At 57.3% G+C, this 25,904-nt stretch overlaps 2 protein-coding genes across 4 annotated transcripts in view; one reads left to right on the forward strand and one right to left on the reverse strand.

Annotated features, from left to right (window-relative positions):
• The window catches only part of CCNK (cyclin K), a 30,097-nt gene extending 18,852 nt beyond the window's left edge, over window positions 1-11,245 (forward strand). For all 3 annotated transcript variants that reach the window (XM_070357948.1, XM_070357947.1, XM_070357949.1), the window contains 7 exons: window positions 2,205-2,310; window positions 2,792-2,849; window positions 3,651-3,820; window positions 4,141-4,412; window positions 5,030-5,063; window positions 7,579-7,650; window positions 9,893-11,245. In XM_070357948.1, the coding sequence (XP_070214049.1) occupies window positions 2,205-2,310; window positions 2,792-2,849; window positions 3,651-3,820; window positions 4,141-4,412; window positions 5,030-5,063; window positions 7,579-7,650; window positions 9,893-10,518 (1,338 nt within the window). In that variant the 3' untranslated portion in view covers window positions 10,519-11,245. The remainder of the gene's footprint in view (window positions 1-2,204; window positions 2,311-2,791; window positions 2,850-3,650; window positions 3,821-4,140; window positions 4,413-5,029; window positions 5,064-7,578; window positions 7,651-9,892) is intronic.
• Window positions 11,246-11,614: 369 nt separating this feature from the next.
• CCDC85C (coiled-coil domain containing 85C) overlaps window positions 11,615-25,904 on the reverse strand; it is a 78,113-nt gene continuing 63,823 nt past the window's right edge. The window contains exons 3-6 of the mRNA XM_070357950.1: window positions 20,555-20,662; window positions 15,639-15,734; window positions 15,251-15,349; window positions 11,615-14,452 (exon numbers count right to left, since the gene is read on the reverse strand). Coding sequence (XP_070214051.1) covers window positions 14,363-14,452; window positions 15,251-15,349; window positions 15,639-15,734; window positions 20,555-20,662 — 393 coding nt within the window. The 3' untranslated portion in view covers window positions 11,615-14,362. The remainder of the gene's footprint in view (window positions 14,453-15,250; window positions 15,350-15,638; window positions 15,735-20,554; window positions 20,663-25,904) is intronic.

Consider the following 25,904-nt stretch of genomic DNA (forward strand, 5'->3'; position numbering starts at 1 on the left):
TTAATATCTCATGTACTCGACAAACACTTGTTCCAGGCTCTGTGTTAATCACTAGACATAGGTAGCAGTAGGGCTTCCCTCATAGCTCCATCAGTAAAGAATCTGCCTGAAGTGCAGGAGACCTGGGTTCGATCCCTGGGTCAGGAAGATCTCCTGGAGAAGGAAAGGGCAACCCACTCCATATCCTTGCCTGGAAAATCCCATGGACAGAGTAGCCTGGTAGGCTTCAATCGATGGGGTCACAAAGAGTTGGTCACAAACTGAGCGACCAACACTCACAGGTAGCAAAACAGGCATGGCCTTTGCTCGCATGGATTTTACAGTCGAGCGGTGGGACAGATTTTATAATCAAATATTCAGATAGCCAGTGATCTGCTTATGAGTTGTGATAAATGGTGTGAAAGGTTATTAAAAGGTGTGGTGAGGGCTTTCCATCTGGGAACCCAGGCAGGTGCTCCAGACAAGTGCTCCAGACAAGTAGTGTGGGGCCGAGGGAAAGCTCCCCGAGGGATGATGTTGGCACCCAGACCTGTAATTATCCCTTTAATTGAGTATCTGAAACACAAAGGGAGGCCAGGCCTTGAGCTGTCTCATAATACTATGCTGCATGGCCTACAGTCTGGACACTTGTTAAAAGAGCGTTTCCAAATTTAGAGGACACTGTGACGCTTCTGGGAAACAGGTGGGGGCAAAACTGCTGAGGGATTGGGGTGGAGGAGACAGTGATGGTGGCATCTTTTTTTTTTTCATACTGTGTAAAAGTGTTAAGACTTGAAAAAACTTTCCTGAGAGAACACTTGGGAAACTTGGGTGGAAGCACATTCGCCCTGCCTGCCCTGCCATCTGGAATAACTCTCTTGATAGAATTCTCTGCATCCTGTGAACTGACACCATACTTGAACCTAAAACCAGTTATCTACATGGCTTCTCTTCCCAGAGTTAACAGATTTATGTAACTGTTAACGATGAGATTGTCAGTCTCTGGAAAACCCTCTCTTCTTCAACTCAAACAAGTGATTCTAACTGTTCTTGCCACACAGAGCATATTGATAGTATTTTACAATTGAAATACTATGTGAAACTGTCTTAATGTAAGTGCTCAGTCAGGCTGTACAGCGGTTGTATTTATGGGTCCTGTTTATTAACTAGTTAGGAAGTATAATCAAAAGAGATCCCATTTACAATAACAGCAGTAAAATAATATATCTAGGAATAAACCTTAAAAGAAATTTATAAAAACCATGTTGGGGCTGGGAGACTTTAGAACTATGAAAGGACTAGAAAGAAGATTTTCATAAACAAATTTTTGATAGGAAGATAGTGTAATTAAGAGGTCCATTATATAAAGATAGGAAGATAGTGTAATTAAGAGGTCCATTATATAAATCAGTGAGTTCCCAATCAGAACATAGTGGCCTTCATTTTTTCTAGAACAGTACCAAATAAAACGATATTAAAATGCAGGTGTTAGGGGGAACATGCAAAAACAAGAAACGTTTTTTAAAAGAGAAGTAATAATTGAACTGTTGATGTTTAACCTCTTTGGTCCTGGTACAGAAATAGACAAACAGATCAGTGAACAAAAAAAAGATTGTATGTGAGCACACGTGTGTATGTATAGGTAGCTTAGGATGTTGTTTGATAAAAGAGAAAATGATGATTTATTCTATAAATGACATTGGGGAAGCCTGCTTCAGGAAGGTGAAAGATTAAAACACAGTAATGATGTGCCTCATTCACACACACACTTTTAACTGGTACAATTCACTGTCCAGGTATCCATGAAGCTGTCACTGTTATAACCTTTCTTGCTTAAAATTTTCAGTGTAAATGCCTGAAAGATTGCATTTTTTAATGGAAGTTTGGAAGGAAACCAAGTTTTATTAATGTATCTATAAAGTAAATATCTGTTTTGTAAAGGGGGCTCGTGTGTATTGAAAGTAATAACATTTCTGAGAATGTTTGTTTCCAATAGTTTTAAAAATTAACTCTGATTGTTTTGTTTTCCTACTTGTAGTTCTTTTGAGAATTATATCGTCTCCTGAGCATGTTAAAGGCCTGAGTGGGAGAGAAGAGAAAGGGAATGAAAAATAGTTTCTAAAATAGAACTTGGGAGAGAGAATAAAAGGAAAGCTCACTTTTTTAATGCTGGTTCAGACCTGTGATTGAAATGACTACCCCAGTGTTTGTTATTTCATTTTTAGGAAGAAGTAATGGTTCTGGAGAGAATCTTACTGCAGACCATAAAGTTCGATTTACAGGTAGAACACCCGTACCAGTTCCTGCTCAAGTATGCAAAACAGCTCAAAGGTGAGGAGAACCTCTTCATTCTGAAATCATCTGTATAATAATTTGATGACACTCAAGATTATACTTTTCAAGATAGAAAAGCAGAAAGTTCAGTGTGTGAAGTACCCAGGCCATAGCTTGCCAGACAATTCATATTATAGCTGCTAATGCTGTTTCCTTTTATGTATAAACAGACTCTGTCATCCAGTTGCCAAGTGATATGAGGCAGGAAAATGAGTCAGAATTTTTTTAAATAGCCTAATAAAATCAGCCTCAGAGCCAGGTTTCCCGTAAATGGTGGTTCGGTGTGGGTTGTGCGGAAGGAGCACAGAGGCAGGCCCTGGGCCCGCTCATCTGGCCTTGGCTCCCCGGCAGCAGCTCTTTGCTGCGTGTTAGGACTGCTGCTGAGCACGTGGTAGGCTTTAAATAAGTACTTGTTGCCTCTTGTTTATTGTTTTTTCTTTCTGTTGCTACTAATTTGCCTTCTCTTTCCCATCTCTAGGTGACAAAAACAAAATTCAAAAATTGGTTCAAATGGCATGGACATTCGTCAATGACAGGTACATGTGTTCACATGGGTTTAATCACGGTGTTTTCAAACAGGCAGGGACTTTATGTGTCATCTAACCCGAACCCCTTATTTTGTAGTGGGGAGACTGACTTGCCCCAGCCTTAGGGCCCAGTACACAGCAGAGCTGCGGTTAAATAAAATCCAGGTCATCTGCTTCCCAGCAGAGGGGTAACCTGTTACTTCATGGTGGTACAGGATGCTGAAGCCCAGCAGAGGGGTAACCTGTCACTTCATGGTGGTACAGGATGCTGAAGCCTTACCACCGGCTTGAAACAGAAGTCCAACACAATATACCAGAGAATTTTGACAAGTAAATACTTAAATCCATTTGATTTTGGAAAAGTTGCAGAGTATGTATCTGCAGTTTTATACTTTTTGTGATGATTCTAGAGCCTTGATGTTCTTGTAGCCCAGAGATCTAATGAGGTATTGTATGGGGAACAAAATGCCCACGAGTAGCGTTGCCTCACGTGAGGAGAAGCATCAGCACCAGGATTCCAGCCACTTAAGAACTTAAATTCACCCGTATTTCATGGCACAGCAGTTTCTGAATGTGCTGGAATTCTTCTGCCTCTTTAAGGAACAGACAGATTAGTAGCTGTAGTTAAGTAACTCATTTCAGTACATTTAGAAGGCTAAAAACTTGCTAATTAATAATACTGTGTTTGATCATGTATAGGGGTATATAAGCAAACAGACATTTGGATACAGCATCTAATCTCCATGCATGTGGTTAGTCATAAGTGTTTGATCATCCAAGTCAAGTCACCTCTTTTTCTTGTTGAACTAGTCTCTGCACGACCTTGTCACTACAGTGGGAACCAGAGATCATAGCAGTGGCGGTGATGTATCTTGCGGGACGTTTGTGCAAATTTGAAATACAGGAATGGACCTCCAAACCCATGTACAGGAGATGGTGGGAGCAGTTCGTGCAAGACGTCCCTGTGGATGTTTTGGAAGGTACGGGGCTTGCTGAGTATTCTGCAGGCTGATCATTCTTCCCTGGGAGCCTTGAGTCCCGAGAATGGATTTTCCCCAGTAGGTACATGCAAACTATTCTTTACTTAAATTCTCTAATATAGAGTGTTAATTCTGTCCAAGCACATTGTTTTGGTGAACTGAAAATGCACACCAGTGCTGCGCACACCAGAGATGGGTGATTTATTAATACAGATACGACCTGGCATAATGGTCCTTGTAGGGGCATCACAGCTGCAAGGGACATGGGGGGATTTTAAAACATCACCTTGTGAGGAACGCAATTGTTGCCTCTCGTTTAGACATCTGCCACCAAATCCTGGATCTGTACTCCCAAGGGAAACAACAGATGCCTCATCACACCCCCCACCAGCTGCAGCAGCCCCCATCTCTCCAGCCCACACCGCAAGTGGCACCAGTGCCACCGTCACAGCCGCCTCCAGGCCCCGAGCCGCCCCAGCCCCCGCAGAAGGACTCGCAGCAGCCGGCCCAGCAGCCGCCGCCGCCGCCAGCCCAACCACCCAAGAAACCATCACCGCAGCCTAGTCCCCCCCGCCAGGCGAAGCGAGCCGTGGTGAGTGCGCCGGCTCCCCACAGCAACCCCCACCCCTACCCCCGACACACACACACACACTGCGTGTGTTCCCCTTGCTGAGGGATCGCCTGGAACTGCAACTTAGCCGTCTGCATGTCCGTGGGCAGCTGGACCGCTGGTGTGGTGGGAGGGGAGGCCTCTAGGAGCCAGGGCAGCTCTGTCCTCCAGCCCTGCTGTTGCTGTGCCGGAGCCCCAGAACCTGCCAGGGGTCATTTGCGCGTCCACACACTGCTGGGGTAGGTGTCTCCCCGGTCTGTCAGTGACGTGGGGTATCTAAAGGTCCCTCCCTATGGTAGGGGGAAGCCCTGCGGGACAGTGGCGAGGCAGCAGCCCCCGCTCACCACGGTGCCCACAGCTCAAGGAGGGCTCAGGGCTCGCTGTGCAGAAAAGCCAGTCCTTCTGTCCTATTTGAAAGGGAAAGAGGAGGGAGGCAGAAATCTGTCAGGTGCCTTGGTTTGCTCTGCAGGTTCAAGCCAAGGTTAATTTTTGTCTGAGGCCGTGTTCTGGCTGTGATTCTGCAGTGCCTGAATAATCGGTTTTTCTGATGGTTACTTTTCAGAGTCTTGTTAACCACTGTGTATTTTTTTTTGTAACAGGTTGTTTCTCCCAAAGAAGAGAACAAAGCAGCAGGTAATTTGCTGTTCTTGTGTTTCCTGTTTTAGTTTTATGTGTTGTTTATCAAAACTTTACATTCTTAATCAAAAAATCATTTCCTTTCAGATTTAGATTGACCTTAAAATTTAACTTTGGAGCCCATCCAAAACTGTACCCTACGTGCATTGTCCTCTCTGTGTTCCCTGACTCTGTGTTTTGGGATTGTACTCTAACAGAAAGTGTCAGTACAAAGGAAAACGCTGCTGCTGCTGTTGCTGCTGCTGCTGCTGCTGCTAAGTCGCTTCAGTCCTGTCCGACTCTTTGCAACCCCATAGACGGCAGCCCAGCAGGCTCCCCCGTCCCTGGGATTCTCCAGGCAAGAACACTGGAGTGGGTTGCCATTTCCGTCTCCAATGCATGAAAGTGAAAAGTGAAAGTGCAGTCGCTCAGTCGTGCCTGACTCTTAGCGGCCCCATGGACTGCAGCCCCCCAGGCTCCTCCGTCCGTGGGAGTTTCCAGGCGAGAGTGCTGGAGTGGAAAAACACTAGCGGCAGTGAAAACGTGCTCAGCAACATGCGGTCGCTCCTTGGTATCAGCGGCAGGGGCGGCCTCCGCGACCTGCCTTGGATACCAGAGTCCCAGATACTCGAGTTTCATGGTCTGCCCTCCCTGTCTGCAGATGCAAGGGGCCGACTGTATATCAAAATAGGAATGTAGGCAAACTGCTGCAGCAGCATTTATTTTTGAAGGTTAGTTAAGCCCACCGCAGTCAACAGAGTAAAGGCCCCCGGCCAAGCAGCGAGCAGCAGCGTGCACGTAGAAAGGAGGGGAGCCACGAGCCAGGGTGCCGCCTGCTGCTTCCAGGGCCAGGCTTCTCTGCAGCACCTGTTCGCCCCATATTTGTGGATCCGAGTTGGTTAACTTGTTTCTGTGCTGGAAACCACAGGGGAGGGAAGCCAGACGGTCACAGAGGAGAAGACTAGAGGCGCTGTGCCTCCGACTCAGCCGGCTGGCGGTGCTGACCCCTGTGCGGGCACAGACCGGGCGTATTTCTGATTCTCTGTTTTCTCTGTTGCTTGGTTCCAGGGTAGGAATCCCGGGAATTATTTATTGAACTGTTGTGAGATCTTCACATTACAGTAAAGCTACATTTTTCTCAGGATCTTTGGGGAAATGATGAGTTCAGTACAGGGGAGATCTTTTTTTTTAGCTCCAGAGGGGTAAGCAGCAAGTGTGAGACACAGAAGAGGGAGGGGCTGTGCTCTGTTTCACGTGGGTGCACGGTCCGCTGAGCCAGTGCCACCCTGTGAGAGGCAGAGACAAGCCCGTGGGCCTCGAGGAGGGCTGACGCCAGTTAGCTGGGGCTGACAGGGTGGAGTGTTTAGGTAGATGAAAGTGATCAGTGGAATGAGAATTTTAGAGAAAACAAGAGAAAGGAGTTTTACTGGACTGTGGGGTAAAGGGCAATAGCTTTGGCTAGAACCGAAGGTGGGATGGAAGCAGTGACCGTGCCCACCTAGTGGAGGGTGGGTGCTGCAGAAGCTGGGGCGCCACTGGAGATGTGTGAGCAGGAGATGGCACGATCTGAGCTCGCTCAGTTCAGAAAGTTTCTTGGCAGTACTCACGGCATGGAGACTGGGGAATGGGGTCGGGGGGATCTCTCGGGAAGAGGGCAAAGAGGGGCCGTCCCTGGACCTTGAATTCAGCCTGTGTCTGAGACGGAGGAAGCCAGGAATGTTGAGCAACTCCAGAGCAGAGTGGTGTACAAGCTACAATAGAGCAAGTTTCAAGAAGAAAGAACCAAAAATACATACGAGAAGATAGAGTGCTCTTTTGGTTGTATGTATACTCTCTCTCCTCGTGACTGGAAGATACTGGACGCAGTGCAGCCTGTCTTGGCCACTTAGCCAGGTGGTCACTGGGGGTGCCAGTTCCATGCAGCCGCCCCACCCCAAAGGGTGGGCCGTGTGCTCTGCCCCAAGTGGTCCCGACTGCTTTGCTGTTACGTCTGCTCGCGTCCAGCCTCCAGTTAATATGCTGATAACTGGGAGTAAATACTTATGAGAAAATAAACTCGGATGTGCCTGAGCAAGAATTAAACAGCGGCAGTTGCTCCTGTGCACACTCGGGGCCTTTCTTTGTGTTCTCTGTGTTAGGGTGGACCCCGATGGATACCACTTGGCACCTGAGATTCACTCCACTTCTCTCAGGTCATTGGAGGGCTTGTCTTAGGTGGTCAGGAGGAAACTGGGCAGATGCGGAAAACGGGCTGGCCATTTTTGTTTTGTGGGGGAGGTGGTGAGAGGTGTGGGGCGTTGGCAGGGGCAGAGGCGGGGGGACCAAGGGATGTATTTGTTTGATTTCCTTTTTGTTCTTTTAAAAGGATGGTTTAGCCAGTCTGTCCTTAGCTTCCCTTAAAGCCTTCATATCTGCCTTTTCCCCAAAAAAATTCCTTAACGGTACATTTTTCTTTTCATTCTCTCTCTCTCTCTCTGTGACATGTTTATTCTACATGAATAATAGCTTTTTAAAATCTATTTTTTCTTTTTAGAACCACCACCACCTAAAATCCCCAAAATCGAGCCCACTCACCCTCCGTTGCCTCCAGCCCATCCACCTCCAGGTGAGTGCTGCTGGTCTCTGGGAAGACCAGTTTTTCTCTGTGCCTTTTTGAAGGACAGATTTTGGAAGTCCTGGGGAAAATTTCTAGAAGAATTTCAGAAATTTAAAAAGACATTAATGACCTGGGTGTGAAAACTCGCTCAGTGTTGTCCGACTTTTTGCGACTATGGACTGTAGCCTGCCAAGCTCCCCCGTCCATGGAATTCTCCAGGCAGGAATACTGGAGTGGGTTGCCATTTCCTCCTCCAGGGGATCTTCCCGACCCAGGGGATTGATCCAGGGTCTCCTGCACTGCAGGCAGATTTTACTGTTTGTGCCACCAGGGAAGCCCCTGGAACACAAAGGGGGTCCAGGCGGGTGGGAGTTGGGGAGGGTGCAGACTGACCGAGAGAGATGTGTTCTCATGACCCACAGGGTCTCCCAGTCAGTCTGCACCCTCTCCAACTCCCAGCCCCGCTCCCCTAACCTCATCCTCCCACTACCCTGACCCCACACCATCCAGCCCCTCCCCCTTCCCCCTCTGGATATATTACTCTTGTCTCACATTTCTGAGTTCACTTGAGGGCTCTGCAGCTAGATACACTTTCCACAGTGGAAACAACTTCCCCTCTGAAAAATTCACAGGTTTACACCAAGGGCAGTTCCAGTCCTCAGGCCTGAAAAATACTGGAAGTCTTCTCTTGTGTCTCGTTCTTGAGGGTCTATTCCCTACAGCCCCCCATCAGACCCCAAGCTAAACTCTTTAGAGGGCCCCCCGCGGGGAGACACCCAAGATGGAGCTCCTGTCATGAACGGTGCTGGTGCTGAGGATGTGGGCGGGGGTGGTGTGGGTGCATCCGGGAAGGGGGTAAGGGGCGTGAGGCAGGGGGCTGGACCGGAAGGGGCTCGGATGAGTCTGCACTCCAGCTTGAGCATCCCAGAGAAGTAATCCATGGCTGTGTCCACTGACCTGAAATCTCCTCTGCCCGTCAGAAGTGTCATTTTTCTGGCCTACATGTGACTCCAAGAAGCTGCATAAGGTCTACATCCAGGGCTTCTGCCCCCTCCACGTCCGTGTCCGTCATCCCCTTGCCCACCTTCCTCCTCCTATGGCTTCAGAAGCTGCAGCCCTGCTGGCAGTGGTGGCAGTGGGCCCTGCCGCTGCCTCACCGCCCGTCCCTCCTGCCCCAGCCCTGCTGCAGTGGCCCCACTGGCCCCTCTGCTACCGGCACCCAGGCAGGCCACAGCTCCTCTCAGAAAATTGTTTTTACAGCCAGATAAGTGAGGATGTTGTGAATTCTAAGCATATCTGAATATTCTCTGATCTCTTGTATCCAGAGATAGTGAACTACCCAGGAGAAATGAATTTAGAATTAGTTTTAGGAAAACAACAGCCCTGCCAAGTTAGGAACATTGACCCAGTCTGGGCAGGAGCGCAGTAGACCTCAGGCTCCGGGCTCTGGTGCCTGCTTTCTGTTGGCAGCGTCTCTTCTCAGTACACTTTGAAGAGGAAGCAGTTGTACGTGGAGTCACGTGGAGAAGAAAGAATGAGAAGTGTTTCACAGGCACCCAGTCAACTAGGATGCCTCCGCGACATCACTAGAGAGGGAGGCGGGAAGTTGTAAAGAGCTTCCCTTCTTTACCTGTGGCATCATTTTGGAAGGCGGAGCGTTTCGCTAGAGAAGGCGGAAATTGGTGTGTGGGAGGTGCTCCAGAGACCTCTGAGCCTCGGGGGGCCCAGGGACCTGGGACAGGGCACCGGTCAGACCTGCCACGGGGCGGAGGGGGGTGGTCAGACACTGGCCCACGTGTTGTTGATGCCAGGTCACCAGCGTGACCATCTCTCAGCAGACAGTGGTGTGGTCTGGCCCCGGCCTGGGCTCGCCTTCTCCGGGGGCAGAGATGGGCAGAAAGAAGGGGCCCGCACGTGTTTGTGCTAGATGTGGGGCTGGAGTGGAAGGGGCTTCCCGTGCAGGGACGCCCGTGTCTCCTGCGCTCGGGACCAAGGGAAGCGAGGTGGAGAGCCTGTGTGGCGGAAAACTAGCCAACAGCGTCAGGACACGAGCGCGGGCCGTGCTGTCCGGCCACAGAGGCGGCTTGTTGCTCCTTGGGAAAGTGGCCCACGGCGCTGCGACAGGGCCGGGAGCCCCAGGGGTAATTGGGCTGCACTGGAGCCCTAAGGGGGCGGTGTCCCCCGCCTCCACATGCCGCCTGCTTGGGAGGCAGCGGCCTGGGCCGGCCAGTGACCTGTCTCCCCTCCGCAGACCGGAAGCCACCCCTCGCAGCTGCTTTGGGTGAGGCCGAGCCTCCAGGCCCCGTGGAAGCCAGCGACCTCCCCAAGGTCCAGATCCCTCCTCCGGCCCACCCAGCGCCCGTGCACCAGCCGCCGCCGTTGCCGCACCGGCCGCCGCCTCCACCGCCCTCCAGTTACATGACGGGGATGTCCACCAGCAGCTCCTACATGTCCGGGGAGGGCTACCAGAGCCTGCAGTCCATGATGAAGACCGAGGGCCCCTCCTACGGGGCACTGCCCCCCGCCTACGGCCCGCCGGCCCACCTGCCCTACCACCCCCACGTCTACCCACCCAACCCGCCTCCGCCGCCCGTGCCCCCGCCCCCCGCCTCCTTCCCGCCGCCTGCCATCCCTCCCCCAACTCCTGGCTACCCCCCACCCCCGCCCACCTACAACCCCAACTTCCCGCCCCCACCCCCTCGCCTGCCCCCGACCCACGCGGTCCCGCCGCACCCGCCCCCGGGCCTGGGCCTGCCACCGGCCAGCTACCCGCCCCCGGCGGTGCCCCCGGGAGGACAGCCCCCTGTGCCCCCGCCCATCCCCCCACCCGGCATGCCTCCCGTCGGGGGTCTGGGGCGGGCAGCCTGGATGAGATAACCTTTGACGCCTCTCTTTTCCTTTGTTGTTTTTTTAAAAGTTTTTCTAATCAACTTGAAAAGTAGTTTAAGTGGGTAAGCAGCAGAGTACCTTGAATAATCTCAACAGTTGTAGTATGGGAAGAAGTGGACGGGACCCCGGAGATGAAATCAGGGTGCTCCTGCGCACCTGGAGAGTGGGCAGAGCAGCCCGCGGGGGGCCCAGGCCGCCGGCTGTGACCCCACCGCCTCTGGTCTCAGCGCGTCCTGGGGCCCTGCACCAGGTTACTTCACACTGGTGAGAACGTTCACCAGCCATGTTGGTCCGACACGCAGCTTCAGTGAGGAGTGCGTTTCCTTCTAGAAACCAGTGCCTATTTTCCCTGGAAACTCGGTTTTCAGTAGTCCACCTCCTTCTGAAGTCAAGCTCTCGTCATTGCTGTCATTCACGGTGTTCTCGCCGTGACTCCCAGGCCAGATGAACGGCTGTTTGATTTAGAGAAACCCACACCCTTTGTGTTCAAGTTACTCTGAAGGGGTTGCCTTGCTTGGATGGCTCTATTCTTTTTCCTCCAGGGAGAAAGGGAGAGATGTTCTTGGAAGTAATGTATGTTTACATCAATTTGCAAATTCCTATACATAGAGATATATTTTTTAAGTGTGAATGTAACAACATACTGTGAATTCCATCTTGGTTACAAATGAGACTCCTTCAGTCAGTTACCCAATAAAATCAGTTCTGAAATGGCCCCTTTGGTTTGTTACGGGCAGAAGGGGGGGCGCTCCTGGGGTTTGCAGCCCAGAAGCAGGTCTTCTTCCTGGGGCACAGGAGCAGGGCATGGAGGAAGGGCCCCCAGGAGATGGCCCAGGAGGGCCTTCAGGGGCCCGCCCCCCACATCAGGCACCGGCACGGGCTTTCTCCGGAGGAAGTAGTTGAATGTGGTGCTGGTTTGGGATTGTCCATCTCCCTCCATAGGCAGGTCCCTGGGTCAGACCTGGGTTTAAATTGGAAACCCTTTCCCCTGCTGGTCTGACTGGAGGCCCTGGAGCAGCAGGCGTCAGCCCCACTATCCGCGCCAAGGGGCCCCATCACCAGAGACAAATGAGCACTGCGCACGGAGGCTTGCAAGGAGCCTTTATTTATCTAGCACAAAGTATACACTATCACAATCTTCTCTGTTAACTCCTTTTACTAAAATAGTTCAAATCAATGTTTTTACCACACTATCAAAAAGTTCTATTTCTTTTTCTCTCCCCAAATCAAAGTGGTTCAATAGAAGGTAGAAACGGGCACAGGAGTCCAGGGCTACCGGCGCTGCCCGGAGCTGGGGTGGGGTCGGCCCGTGCTCCAGCCATCACGTCCCACGGAAGACAGTGTGGCTGCCAGCCCGGGGACGAGAGCCAGGCACGCGCCCGTTCCCAGAGAGCAGCACAAATACTTCCCCCACGTTATGAAAAATATACACCTCTACCGCTCTGCAGTCATGCATTTCCTTTGTTTCTTTAAAAAAAAAAAAAGTCAGTAGTATGCATGGTTTCCTCTCAAGTTTTCAAGAAAGAAAAAAAAAATGAAAGGTCACTTTTCTCTTTCAAACACTGATGTGTGGCTAATAACTTTTGGATAAAAATGTGCTCAGTGGATTCCGATTCCAGGATGGGCCTGGCCACCAGGGATGAGGCTGGAAGGTGACATCCACCACAGTGGGGACGAAAGCCACAGCACAGGGGTCCCATGGGGCTCCGGCAGCAGAGTATCTGAAACGAACCTTCACGAAAGGACACCAGGTTCAGCGACACCCCCACCTTCGAGCTTCAGAGCTAAGGCTCCAGACGGGAGGAGGGGCGCCGTGGTCGCCCTGCGCACACTCCCTGCTTAGTGGCAGAGCTGGGACTCCCCTGAGCTGGCCCCCGGGATCCTCCTCCCAGCCGTGGGTTCCTGCTGTAGCCACGGCCCAGGGCCTGGCGCAGACCGGCCAGAGGCGCTGCAGGCTTTCCAACAGCTTATGTGAATGAGATGGTATCCCAGGTACGGCTGTGTCCTGGAAAGCCGTTCCCAGGCAGCGCTGGCTCTGGACACCACCGCAGCGTTAGGGGCAGGGTCACCTCCCTCCACCGGGGAAAGGTCCCTTTGAGGCCCGTTCCCCACATCAGTTTGCAGGAGACCCGCAGGTACCAGGACACCTGACTTATTGCTTATTTTCATTGGTGGCCAAGCCAGCCTGACCCAAACATAACACATGGGGTTCTTGGATATGGCTCCCACCCAGGAGACCCAGGACCCGGGTGTGGGGGGGAGCCTCTGCCCTCCAGCTCGCTGCCCACCTGTGTAGGAATCACCCAGCTCCAAGTGCACACCCCTAGAGACGGTGCTCACCACCTGGCCTAAGGACCAGCTCCTCCCAGGGCGCCCACAGCTTTCGGTAACGCCCGGGGTGTCAGGACCATGCCCGACACCATCAGCAGCACCCACTCGGCACTCCCCGGACACGGGCCTCTCCCCGGGGACTGTTCACCCAAGGGTGCCAACGGCAGACAGGCAGTGGGGATGGCTCCGAGTCCCCGCCAGGGGGAGACCCAGGGCAGCCTCACCCGTCCCTTCACCTGGTCCCCGCCCCTCATGAGAGCCTGGACGAGGCCAAGACAGCCTCTCAGACCGCCCAAGCTCTCGGTACGGCCGAGACGCAGGGGTCAGCAGTGCTGGAGGAACTGGAAACGAAGGCCTCTAGCCTCTAGGCCTCACTCCCCTCCCACATAAATTTTAACATTTACATGTCTCGCTTTACAGTTTTATACACGGTCATTTTACACCAAAGGTCTTATTTGATCCTCAGAGCCCTGCAAGGAGGGCCTTAGGCTTCGCTGTTGACAGGAGAGAACACTGAAGCTCAGAAAGGGAGGTGGCCACCCACCGACGGGGGGCAAGGCAGCGGGACTCCTCCGCAACCCACCCCCCACCAGCCGCCCCTCCAGCAGGAGGGTCCCCACTGGCCCCCACGCTGTGCCTGAGCTGCTGGCCCTGATCCTCTGAGTCCTCCTTTTTTCCCCACCAGGGGCCCAGAGATGCTGAGTGACTTGCTGAAGGTCACACAGGAAAATGAAAGCCAGAGCCCAGGGGGGCCCCTCACAAGGAGGGCAGAACCCCTTCACCTGCAGCCACGCAGCTCCGCACACAGTCACCCAGGAGGGGACCAGGCGCGGGGGCACCATTCCTGAGCAGGGGCCCGGCCGCGGCCTGGTGCCATCTGCACAGAGACAGACCCGGCCCGTCATGTGGAGCACAGACCCGGAAGTGCCTCAGGCCCCTGGGCATGAGGGACCCAGAAAGATGGGGCACCACCTGGCACAAGGCGAGGGAACATGGCAGAGGGTGCGTGACCAAGGGTGGGGGTGTGGAATCTAAAAACAAGCAGTGGCTGGCATCAGGGAGGCGCCAGGCTTGGGGGCTAGAGGAGGGGCCGCAGCGGAGCCCCCCTCATCCTAGAGTCAGGGACTCTGCTCGGGGAGCCGGCATTCAGGCCCCGGCTGGTGGCTCAGAAGAGGAGCCCCGTGGCAGCAGTCTGGCAGCCGGCGGCTGCTGTCCCGGGCAGGCGACAGCCAGGGGTGCCCCTCTGCCGGGGCTGGGCATCTCCGAGCACTCCTCAGCCTCTCGCCAATGGAGCCCACCGCCGGGCCCCGGAGCAGGAAGGAAGCCATCCAGGCTGCTCTGCTGGGGAGCCGTCTCCCCACTATGCTGGTGTCTGAGAGGAGCGAGGGGCCGCACCCCAGCAGCCAGGCCACGACAGGCAGCGTCCTATGTACAGTGCACCACGGAGAAAGGAGCCGGCAGCTCGGCACCGGGGCCAAGTCCACGTCCGCGGGGAAGCGGCCTACAAAGGCCCTTTGAACTGGTTCCCAGAGAGATGCTGCCGGATGGAGGGCTTGGAGCTGGCAGCATCTCCCAGTTTCCTCCAGACCACCTGTGGGGGGGAGGGGGCACTGTGAGGGGAAGGCCTGCCCCAAGCCGCCCCGGGGGCCTGTGGGCACAGACTGCCCCGTTGCTCAGGATCGCCCGCGTCCCCTAGAGCCCTGGAGCCAGGGGGGTCACGGAGGAGACCCTCAGACCCAGTCTGTGCACGCTCACCCTCACCACCACTCCCCACCTCGGCGCACAGCACGTCTGGGTGCGGACCTGGCCTCATCATGGTCCAGTGGGGTCTACAGACCCGGGGCAGGGGTGGGGGTGGGGGCATGGGCAGAGGAGGGGGACTCAGGACACACCACCCCAAGTGGGGCCTGGGTGCAGCCCCTGTGACCCCCCTTCCCTCCTGGCTCCCTCGAGGTCCCACAGGGACAGCACGCATTGACCAGGCGGACGGGAGGAGGATGCTCTGCTTCCCCGAAGCCCCAGAGGGGCCCAGCTTCCCAAAGCCAAGGCAGCCCCGGGCTGGGGGGCTCGCAGAGCAGAGAGGGTCCCACGGGCACCCACAGTCTGAGCACCACCTGTGCGCCACCAGCAGCCAGAGCAACACTGGGAGACAGGTCAGGGGTCAAGGGTCAGGACGTGCTGGGCAAACCAGACCAGGATCAGGGACTCTGTTCTCAGGGAGGGGAAGCAGGGAAGAAGGAAGATGGGGCAGAGAAAGGGGGAGGGGAGGAGGAGGTGGAGGGGGCCAGAGAGAGGCCAGGGCTCCTGGAGCCCCAGAGCCTGCCCCCAGACCCCAGGCCCTCGCCCCTCCAGGGGACCCAGCCAGCACCCCCCTGCCCCGGGACCTCACGTTGCACATCTCTCGGACGATGGCCTTCTCCTTCTCACTGAGGTCCTCCTCACAGCTGTCCTGCAGTGGCCTGTCGAGGTTTTCATGCACCTCCAGGACCTGAAGGGGCGGTCCCAAGATCACCAGGCAGGCCCTGGGCATTGCCCACCGCCCCCACCTGACCTCCCCCAGGCCTCAGCACCCCGGCTGCCACCCAGCACCCCCAAACCCCTCCCCCACAGTGTTCCAGGCAGCCAGGGCACCCCCTCGGCCTCCCTGCCCTGTTGCTCAGTAGCCCCGAGGCCCAGGGAGGGCAAATGTGGGGTCCAAGGTCAGAGTCCAGAACAGCAGCAGGGACCGAGGTGCGGGCCCCCCGAGGGAGCGGGAGCTGTCAGGGCCGGGTCCTCACCTTCATCGCATGCACCACGGCCTCGGGCTTCTGCCCCACGGAGCTGTAGCCGCTGGAGGAGGGCGAGGGCAGTTCGGGAGCCGGGCAGGCTGGGCCCTGCGGGAATGGACTGTGTCTGAGCTCAGAGCTCGCCCTGGTTGGCTCCCAGGGGCAGCCACCGGGCGACCAGCGGCTGGCAGAGGGCCTTGCATCTGGGACAGGGCCCGGGTGGGAGGAAACGGGGGCTGAGGTAATGGGGGCAGAGGAGGCTGGGAGGGAGGGCTGCGCCAGGGCAGAGGAGCAGCGAGAAACCTTCGCCCTTCCCAAGAAACCTCCCCACTTCCCAAATCCCATCAGTTCAGTCCCTCAGTCGTGTCTAACTCTTTGCGACCCCATGGACTGCAGCGCACCAGGCCTCCCTGTCCATCACCAACTCCCAGAGTTTACTCAAACTCATGTCCATGGAGTTGGTGATGCCATCCAACCATCTCATCCTCTGCATCCCCTTCCCATAGGCCCCTGTAAACAGCCCACGGGGAAGGTCTACTGTTCTGTTTGGCAGGTCACCTAGGAAGATGCGGAAGGGCTTGGGCTCTAACCCCACATAGCCTGACTCCTAAGTCCCCTCTCCCGGCCCAGTTTCCATCCTCTAGGGCCATCGTGGGGCTTCTAGCCCTGAGCCAGGCTTCCCAGTCCTGACCCTCCCAGCCCTGTCTGAGAATGGCCACCACATTCAGCAAACACTCTAACTGGCAACTAAGAGCCGGGCTCCCACAACAGCCTGGGAGGCCAGGAGATGAGTCCGGGAGAGGAAGGGATCCAGCCTCCGGTCCCCTGCCTGCCCTGCCTGCCCTGCCTGCCCGTGTTGGAGGTCGAGCATCTGCCCAGCTTCTCCTGGGCAAGGGGCGCTTGGCCAGGCGGCCATGGGGCAGGAGGCAGGCCTTCGGGCTGCAGTGGGGACACCCCAGGCCCCAGAGCAAGGTCAGGAAGGACTCAAGGCCGCATGGAAGGAGCTCACACTCAGAGACAGCTGGAGCCCTGGGGCCAGCAGGAGCCAGGTCAGGAGACGCTGGGCCAGGGCCTGAGATAAAGCAGCAGGTGCTGGAAGCCAGAGAGAAAAACACCGAGAAGTCCCCAGGGAGTGCGTGAGGGAGAGAAGACCCTGGGGTCTTGGGCGTCCCTCCCGTCTCTGACTCTTGGGTTTTCTTCTCCATCAACTGCCCGATGACCCCTCCAGAAACCAGTCCAACTCAGTGAGCTCGGAAGATGAGGCTATGGCCCCAGGATCCTGCCCAGCCAGGCCGCGCTGTGCAGGGACCCTCGGGGTCTGGAACATTCCACCACCAGCAGCCAACCTCTGCAGTCACCCCACCTGCCAGCATGGCCTGGACCTGCTCCCAGGGGAGCCTGGCAGGCTCGCCCTGCTCCCAGTTCCACACAGAGGACAAGACCCCCCAGCCCTGGGGTCTGAGAAAGCTGAGCGTGGGCATGGTTCTCCAGGGAGGCCCAACCCACTCTGTATCTCAGTCTCTGTTTCTCAGCCAGGGTCTCTGTGTGTTGCAAGGCATGTGCAGAGCCCTGGGACGCTGTTCCCTAACTCTGGCCCAGGCTGCCTGGTCTCTGGTGTCATGTGGGCGAACCAAACACGGTCCTGGGGGGCAGGGGGCTGGAGGGGGTGTGGGCCACAGCCAAGTCTGCACCTGGGAAAGAAGGCGGCCCTCCCCGCACTGGCCAGCAGGGGGCGACAGTCACACACACACAGCCCCAGGAGGCGCCTGGCCCTTGGCAGCTCCGGGCCCAGGTCCCCTCTGCACCTGGGGCTCCCAGAATTGCCGACAGGTTCCTGAAACAAAAGCCAGGAGTGGCTGGGGGAAGCTGTGCAATCCAGCCCTTTCCTGGGCCTCCTCGCTGGGCCAATACCAGGTGCTAATGGGGATTCCCTAGTGGCTCAGATGGTAAAACGTCTGCCTGCAACGTGAGAGACCCAGATTCGATCCCTGGGTCAGAAGGATCCCCTGGAGAAGGAAATGGCAGCCCACTCCAGTATTCTTGCCTGGAAAATTCCATGGACAGAGGAGCCTGGTAGGCTACAGTCCATGGGGTTGTAAAGAGTCGGACACAACGGAGCAACTTTACTCACTTAATGAGTGTGCAGAGGAGCCTATGGGCGAAGCCACTGCCGAACACTGGTCGGGACTGTAAACTTGAGAGCTTTTCCCAAACCAGCTCACCCTGGAAGACCAACCCCCCTCCCCGCCGACCCCGATCACAGCCTGGAAGGCCCAAGGATGCCTCCCCAGCTCCCTAAGTGCCCACTCGGAGCAGGGCAGCCCACCGAGGGCTGACTGCAACCCTCTGCGCTGAAGCCATCTTTTCTATGCACCCATTTTACAGATGGGGAAGGGAAGGCTGCAAGACTTGCTTGAGGCCAAACAGCTAGTAAACCAGGGGGCCAAGCCTCCAGCCTGGGGCTGTGGGACGCCAGGAGCAGCGCCCAAAGTGGGGAGACAAGTGTACACCCCAGAGAACTGAACACAGATGTCCACACAAGTGCCCCATCCACAGGTGTTCAGAGAAGCACAATCACAGGAGGCAAAAATGGAAAGAGAGCCACGCACAGCGCCTGACGAACAGCTGAACAAAACGTGGGTACCCACGCAGTGGGGGGCTGCTTAATAAGAAAAAGGCACAAAGCTCCGACACCTGCTGCGGTGTGGATTCACCCGAGAACCCCGTGCTCAGAAGCCAGGGACAAAGACTGACACGTGTTATGCTTCCATTTATAAGAAATATCCAGAAAAGGCAAACGCAGAGGCAGAAAGCAGATTAGTGATTGTCAGGGGCTGGCAGGAGGGGGTGGGGAGGGATTGCTAATGAGCACAGGCTTGCTTTCTGGGGTGAGGGAGACATTTTGCTGCGATGATTGCACAGATCTGTGAAGATAATAAAATCCACTGAAATGGACACTTAAAATAGCCTCACAGAAGGTGTGCCCACACCCAGGTATAGAAGAGACAGCACCCCTGGCAGCGTCAGAGGGTCCTCCCCACACAAGCCTCCTCTCCTGGTGCATCCGTACACAGGACATGGGGCTCAGCGCTCAGCCGCTCCAGAGAGGCTCTGTGCTCCATAAACAGCCTGAGAGGCCTGGACCGCGAGCCTCCACCTGAGCTCGGGCCTCTCTGTGGCAGCCTCCCACAAGACACCCCAACCCTCCCCCTCCACCCCAGGAACCTGCACCCCAGCCTCTGTGGAGCTGCGGGCTGGTCCCCGGCCCCCAGGCCCAGCTTGGCCTGGGTTCTGGCATGGACTAGCCATATGATCCTGGCAATCCACCCCACCTCTCCTCGGTGGGCCTCAGCTGCCTTCCCTCTGAAGTGGGGTGACAACCCCTGGCCATGCAGGGCAGCTTAAGGGAGGCCCACAGACCCCCTCTTAAAGCCTCCTCCAGGAAGCCTTCCAGAAGCCTCCGTCCCTCCGACAGCCCAAGCAGCACTGTCAAGGCTTCAGGGGCTCAGCCTGGAGGAGCGAGCTTCCTCTGCTTACATCCCACAGGCCTGGCACACACCGGAGCCAGCTGGGCTTGCACAGCACTTTACAGTTTACACAGCACTTTACAGTTTGCAGCCTGCCGAGGCTTCAGCGCACAGTACTATCAGTGGTGAGGATTCCCACAGCCCAGGGAGAGGGTACGAAGGGCTGGAGAGCCGCCCCCCGTGGGGGCGATGTTGGGCTTTTCAGAGCCCTTCATCAGGAAGCAATTGGAGCCTCATTGAGCCACGGGGCTCCTGGGTAAATATTTGGATTATCTGTCGTCAGCGGGCTTTGCCGCCTCTGCAGCGTCAGCAGCTACATTCCTGGAGAAGGTGCGAGGCCTCGGAGAGAAACTGCAGAGGGTTCCGCCGGCAGCCAGCAGCGGCGCCAGCCCTCTCACGCCAGCTCGGAGTCCCAGGAGGCGCCCCAGGCTCACCCTCACTGGCCGGGGTGGAGGGGGGCAGCAAGGCCGGGACCCTGGGAGAGAGTCGGGCCCACCGTGACCTCAGGCCGGCTCGGTTTCCTATCTGTTCTGCGGGGACAGTGAGGTCCCCGCCCTGTGACAAGGCTTCTGGGAGTGGGGAGAGCCCGGCACAGCCCTCCACGTAACAGATGCTCAGCAAGCATCACACGGCTCACCCGAACGCGTGCTTCTGGGGGAGGTGGTTTTGCACATTTACCGATTTGTGCAGTCACCCAACAGAACACTTCCATCACCTCCTCCCCGCTCCCCCAAGCCCCTGGCAACCACTACCGCGCTCTCTGCCTCTATAGATCCCTGCCTTCTGCACACACAGAGTCCCCGGGAATGACGCGCATTCACCCACAAGGAGCGGTCCTGAGCTGACCATGCACATCCTGGGGAGTGAGCCCCCTGCCGCCCTCCCAGGGCAGGTCAGGGCCCAGGCGAGAACCCAGGACAACTGTGGGGGCCCTGGCAAGAACTGAAGCACGCAAGCATACACCTGAGCTCAAGCCTGGGGTAGCAACCCCCGCACAGACTCGGGCCAGCCCCACCCCAGCTGGGCAGCCTCTCCCTGCTGCGTCCAAGGAGGGACACATGCCCACAGAGACAGAGAGACAGTGGCTGGGCCTCATGGCCACTACACCAGCCTGAGATGCCAGGGACAGCATCTCAAGCTGGGCCTCCACCTCCCACCAACACACTGGGAGACTTACAAGGTTCCAAGGGTCGAGGGTGGAGGTCAAGGGTCAGGGGCCCAAGCGCTGCCCCGGAAGAGCTTGGGCATAAGCCAAGGGTCCCCAATCTAGCTCAGCTGTGACCGCCCACGTGGCCCTGGGCAGGTTACAAGCAAGCACGGTCTGAGCCACACCCCTCCAATTCCCCGGGGGGGTCCAGGGGCCTCCTGGGCATGGTGGGGCCTTGGGGGAGGGGCACTTACATTCTGCAGGGAGTCCTGGTAGGAGGGCGGCAGGCTGGAGAGCTGGGACTCCGAGTGGTACGGGGAGAAGCCTTTCCGCAGTGTCCTGAACTCCCCAGGGCCTGCCTGCTGCAAGAGAGAGAGAGAGAGAAGGGGGCGGGGTTGGATATGGGGTGGGAGGCTGCGCCGAGAGGGCTGAGGACTGCTGGCCTCTCTACTGCACGAGACTCCCCAGCCTGGTCCTCAGGGCACCTGCCAGGGGGCCCTGCCTGTGCCTTCTCCCTTCCCCGCCCCCTCTATCCATCCTCACCGCCACGGCCATCAGAAGCCCTTGACATCCCTCTCCCCACTCAAGCATCAGAGCCACGAGGCCAGGGGCTTTGATTCGCTCCCTGCTGCATGCTTTATAAACATCTGCTGAGTGGCCAAATAAACAGGTGAGTGAGTCGGTGGCTCTCCCCACCCCTCTCCACCCTCGCCCCTCTGCGCCAGCATCCTGCCCCTGGGGTCCCCCACAAGGCCTGGGCAACAGCCTCTCCAGCCCTGGGGCTCACATCCTGGGTAAAGGGAAGTCCGCCCACCACCAAGAGGCTGGGGGCTGCCTACGGAGTGAGCCTGCACAGCTCTCTGACACTTGCCCACGAGCCTCCGCCATCGGACAGGGAGCTCCCGAATGCGAGCCCCGGGCCTCGCCCTCTGTGTCCACAGGAACCAGTGCCACTGGGCTCGTGACTAAAGCCCAAGGCATGCTTAGAAGGAGTGGACGAGGGAGGAGAGAGTGAATGAATGAATGAACAAGTATAGATTTGGCCTTAAGTGGTTCACTTGGGCAAAGCAACACACGGCCCCCCTACAGAAGCTGGGGCTGGACCCAGACAGGGGGAGGACCCAGGGGTCACACTCAAACCAGCACAGCCCCCAGTCCAGCCGAGCAGAAGCCTTGGTCTGCGGGCCCTCTGAGTCCCTTCGACCCTGGGATGGCGTTTCTGAACCCGACACCCTCTTCTACTTCAAAGGAACTTCGGGAACACTGCTGGGCAGATAAAATTCAGTGGAAAGTCCTATAAATCAGCAGGCTGTTGAGTTGCCCAAACAAACCCTTCGAGGGGAGGAGGGCAGGGGTGAGAAATACGGGCAGCAGCCTCGCTGGGGCATGCGGGGGGCTGGGGTGGGGGGACCTCCTCCTTCTCATCAGCACCCCCGCCCCCCACCTCACCCAGAGGCATCTGCACACACCCTGCCACCCTCTCGCCAGCCACTGGATCCAGTTCCCCGTTTCCCACGGGACCTTCACCCTCATCAAGTCCCTGGGCTCTGCTCTCCTGCCCCCCACCCATCACGCCCAGGGCTGACCCCCCAGGCCTCACAGTCTCTAGCGCCCTGTGTCTGCAGGCCAAGAGTGGAGGTGACCAGAACAGGGGACAGGCGGCCACTCCCTGATTAACCCCCCCAACCCCCACCCCTACCCTCGGCGGTCAGACAGACACCAGCCGCCCAGCTAAGCATGGTTCCCATGGCCTGGGGGAGCGCAGAGTAGGGAGAAGTGGGCAGGATCTCACTCGGGGACCTCGGGCACAGCCCTCTGTCTGAAACTGGGACAGTCACGCCCCATCACAGCCTGTCTAGGTCAACCTGCGGCATCAGAGCCCCAGGCACAGTGACCCTCCCTGGCCTGGCCAGGGGTCTGAGTGGAGGAGCCTCTACCAACAGCCCGCAAAAGAAAGAGGCCCCGTGCCTGCCCCCACCATTGGGATTTCTCTCCCCCCGGGCGCCCCTGCCTACCTCGGCAGAGCGGGGGGAAGGTCTCACCCCCAGCTCCACTTTAAAGCAAAACTCCCAAACCAAATTATTTTCTTGGGTAGATCTCCGTTGACAGCTGCAAAATCTCCAAGAGTGTGTTCTAAACCCAACACATGGACTGTCCACACCTGGGGCCACAGGCGTCTCCCCCGGGCCCTGGAGCCTTTCTCTACCCACCCCCCCCCCCGCCTGCCTGGCGAGAGAAAGCCAAAGGACCAGGCATAAGGCCCAGCTGGCCCAACACACACACGTGTGGATGTGGACGTGGCCACAGGGCCAGGCACTGGAGCTCCGGCGCTCCCATGGGCCCCAGGGACCAGGAGGCAGATGCCTCCCTGTCCCCGCCTGCAGGCAGTCCAGATGCTGCCCTGGGCTGCAGCTCCCCTCGTCCACAGGGTCTCTGATCCAGGAACCAATGGGATCACAAGCCGCCCACATGCTGCTTGTGAAAACACTGGTTTGTACGTCTCCTCCCTCCCCCAGAGGATTCCCTGGGGAGGACGTGTATATGTGTGTGCAAGGGGGCGGGGAGATTTTAATTAGCAGCGTGCAATTTCCACCCCTGCCTTCAGTGATGGGTGTTGTGCATCAATATTTGCGAGCCCACAGCACTCGAGGAGCAAGCCACAAAGCTGGCGGGGAGAACGCACCAGCTTTCACGAGGGGCAATGCGCCTAATGACGCATCAAAATGAAGAAATGTAATTGCACTTAAATCCAAATTAAAAATCCTGCTATTTGCCCGCCGGTACCCTGGAAGATGAAATCCCCGAGGGTTTCACTGCTGAGGGGGAGCGGTCTTCTAGGGTGACTGGGCGGGCAAGGGATGAGGCTCATTGCCGCTCCCCAGGAGAGGACCGCCCTGCCCCACCAGGCTCCCAAATGGGGTCCCTCAGGACATGGAGGGGTGGATCGAACACACAGAGCAGGAGCTGGAACAGGGTTGCCCGAATCCTTAAAAGAGACGGTAACGATCCCAGTGCTGAAATCCCCTTCTACATGGTCCCGCCCCCACCAAGGGCAGCGTGATGGTTCTGGATGGGGTTTGGGGGGCCAGGCCGGGTTGGGGGGGGGTGCCCAGGAGGCTGCAGAGGTCTCCGTCTGGGGCCCTCAGCTCAGAGCCGGCCGCAGCGGGCAGCATGAACTCAGGCCACCCAGCTTCTCAGGGCCTCTGCGGAGCTGCAAGGAGGTTCCAGCAGCAGGAACGGGGGTCATCACCTTCCCAGGGAATCCTGCTTGCAAAGCTGGTGGGGGCGGGGGGGCGGCACCCCCTGGATCCTCCTGGGGAGGACCGTCAGGGGAGATGCTGAAGACAAATGGAACTCAGAGAAAAGGGGGCCACGTGCCCACCCCCGCCCCTCCACTCAGGCTCCTTTCTGGGCTCAAAGGCAGCTGCTCACCCCGCCCTCCTGCTCCCAAAGTGCTGGAGGCCCCTCGGGTGGGCCGCACGCTACCCCCAGATCTGGTCACTAAGCACTGACTGTGTACACACCTCAGCAAGGGGGGCACCCGACAGGTGAGGCGAGGCCTGTGGCTCTGGGGATGGGAGGCGAGAACTGACACGGGGGCGCCCGGGGTCCCCACCAGGCAGCCTGCCCGCAGGTGACCACTCAGATTCAGGGCCCCCAGGCCGATCTGCACGCAGAGACCAGGGGCAGGGCCCCTCAGAGGGAACCATCCCTCGGGCTGCCGGCCCTCACGGGGCAGGGCAGTGTCAGCGTCTCATGACAGGAACAAGGCTCTGATCCCAGGTGACAACAGCCCTGCTTTCCAGAATGGTAACCAAGGGCGGTAATGCCTGCCTCCCAGGGGCGGTAGGGCTGTCCTGCTCGGTGGGGCTGGGAGCCTATTGCTGGGCGCCGGTGGGCTCTTCTGACCACCAGGCACCCCTGGAGACCTCGCTCGAGGACCCGGGCCAGCCAGGACCCAGCACTAACTCCTGAGGTCTTGGCCAGCCAGCCCCTCGCCCCACCAGGCACTGCAGGTTCTCCTGCAAAGTGTGGATCACGACCTGTCCTCCTGCAGTGCCCCGCCCCCCGCCACGACCTCACACCCTGGGCAGATCGGATGAGAGGTGGGTGAGGGGGGCCTGGGCGGAGTGTCACAGCAGGCCGCTGCCTGGAAACTCTTGGGTGTTGTTTTGTAAAGCTGGGAATTAACACCAGCTCAGAGAGGAGGCAAAGCCTAAGATGAATCTAAATGCCAGACCCTGGGTGGTGGTCAGCTCCCCGGGGAAGGGACAGGAAGGCCATCACACAGCACTGCAAGCCACCCCCACCCCACACGCCACTGCACACCAGCCTTCCCCCCACCCCGGGCAGGGCTACCTGAAGCCAGCGACGGGGGCGGCCGTAGGGGCGGGGCAGCTGGAAGGGAAGAGAGCACGTGTCACCCCGCAAACACCTCCCACCACCCTCAGCTCTGCCCTTCCCCCACCCCGGAGACTCCCACTGCCCCAAAGCCGCCAGGAGCTCGGCTGGGCTGGAGTGGGAGGCGGTCCCAGGGCCCAGGTGGGGTCCCCAAGGTGCCTCATCAGAGTCCCACGTTTTCAGAAACTCCGGATTCCACAAGGATGTGACCCAGCACATGGCCAGCCCCGGACTCCACGAGGCTGACACCAGAACCCAGGACACAGCTGCCCTCCTGGGAGGCACCCCAAGACCCCAGCCAGCCCCGGGGAGGCCAGGGATCTGCCTCTGCTGTGTCCCCAGGGTGAAGGTCCCTCACGGGAACCTACAGGTCCTGCCGGCCAGATTTCCTTCCTTTTTCCCCCTTTTATTTTATAAGAACTCATCTGCAGGCCATTGAACAAAGGGCTGCAGGGTGACCCGGGCCCAGAGGGTTTCTCCGATCGGTGCTCAGATGAGGCACGTGGCATCCAGGTGTGGCTAATGAATGGCTGGTATTTCTCATCCGCAGCTGGCACTGCCGTACTCCCCACGCAGAGTCGGCTCTCAACCTGGGATGTGAGTACGGCCCAGGACCGTGGGGCCTGTGACCGACAGGTACCACAAGACCAGGTCTCAGCCACAATGACCACTGTCTGCTCCTGTGTCCCCTGGCACAATAAGGGGACTGAGGGGCGGGCCATGTGACCTCCACAGGGGGAAGACGAGGGCTTTGGAGGGCACGTGCTCAGCCGCATCTGACTCTTGGCAACCCTGTGGACTGTAGCCCTCCAGGCTCCTCTGTCCACGGGATTCTCCAGGCAAGAATACTGGAGTGGGTTGCCATTTTCTCCTCCAAGGGATCTTCTCCACCTAGGGATTGAACCCGCATCTCCTGTGTCTCCTGCATTGCAGATGGATTCTTTACCACTGAGCCCCCTGGGAAGCCACTGGAGGGCACTGCTGCTGCTGCAGCTAAGTCGCTTCAGTCGTGTCTGACTCTGTGCGACCCCACAGACGGCCTCCCACCAGGCTCCCCCGTCCCTGGGACTCTCCAGGCAAGAACACTGGAGTGGGTTGCCATTTCCTTCTCCAATGCATGAGAGTGAAAAGTGAAAGTGAAGTCGCTCACAGACGTTGCTAAATCCAAATCGCATCACAGGTGACAGATCTGAGCAGCTCCCC

This window comes from Bos mutus, chromosome 21 (assembly GCF_027580195.1).
Source record: "Bos mutus isolate GX-2022 chromosome 21, NWIPB_WYAK_1.1, whole genome shotgun sequence".
Taxonomy (NCBI): domain Eukaryota; kingdom Metazoa; phylum Chordata; class Mammalia; order Artiodactyla; family Bovidae; genus Bos; species Bos mutus.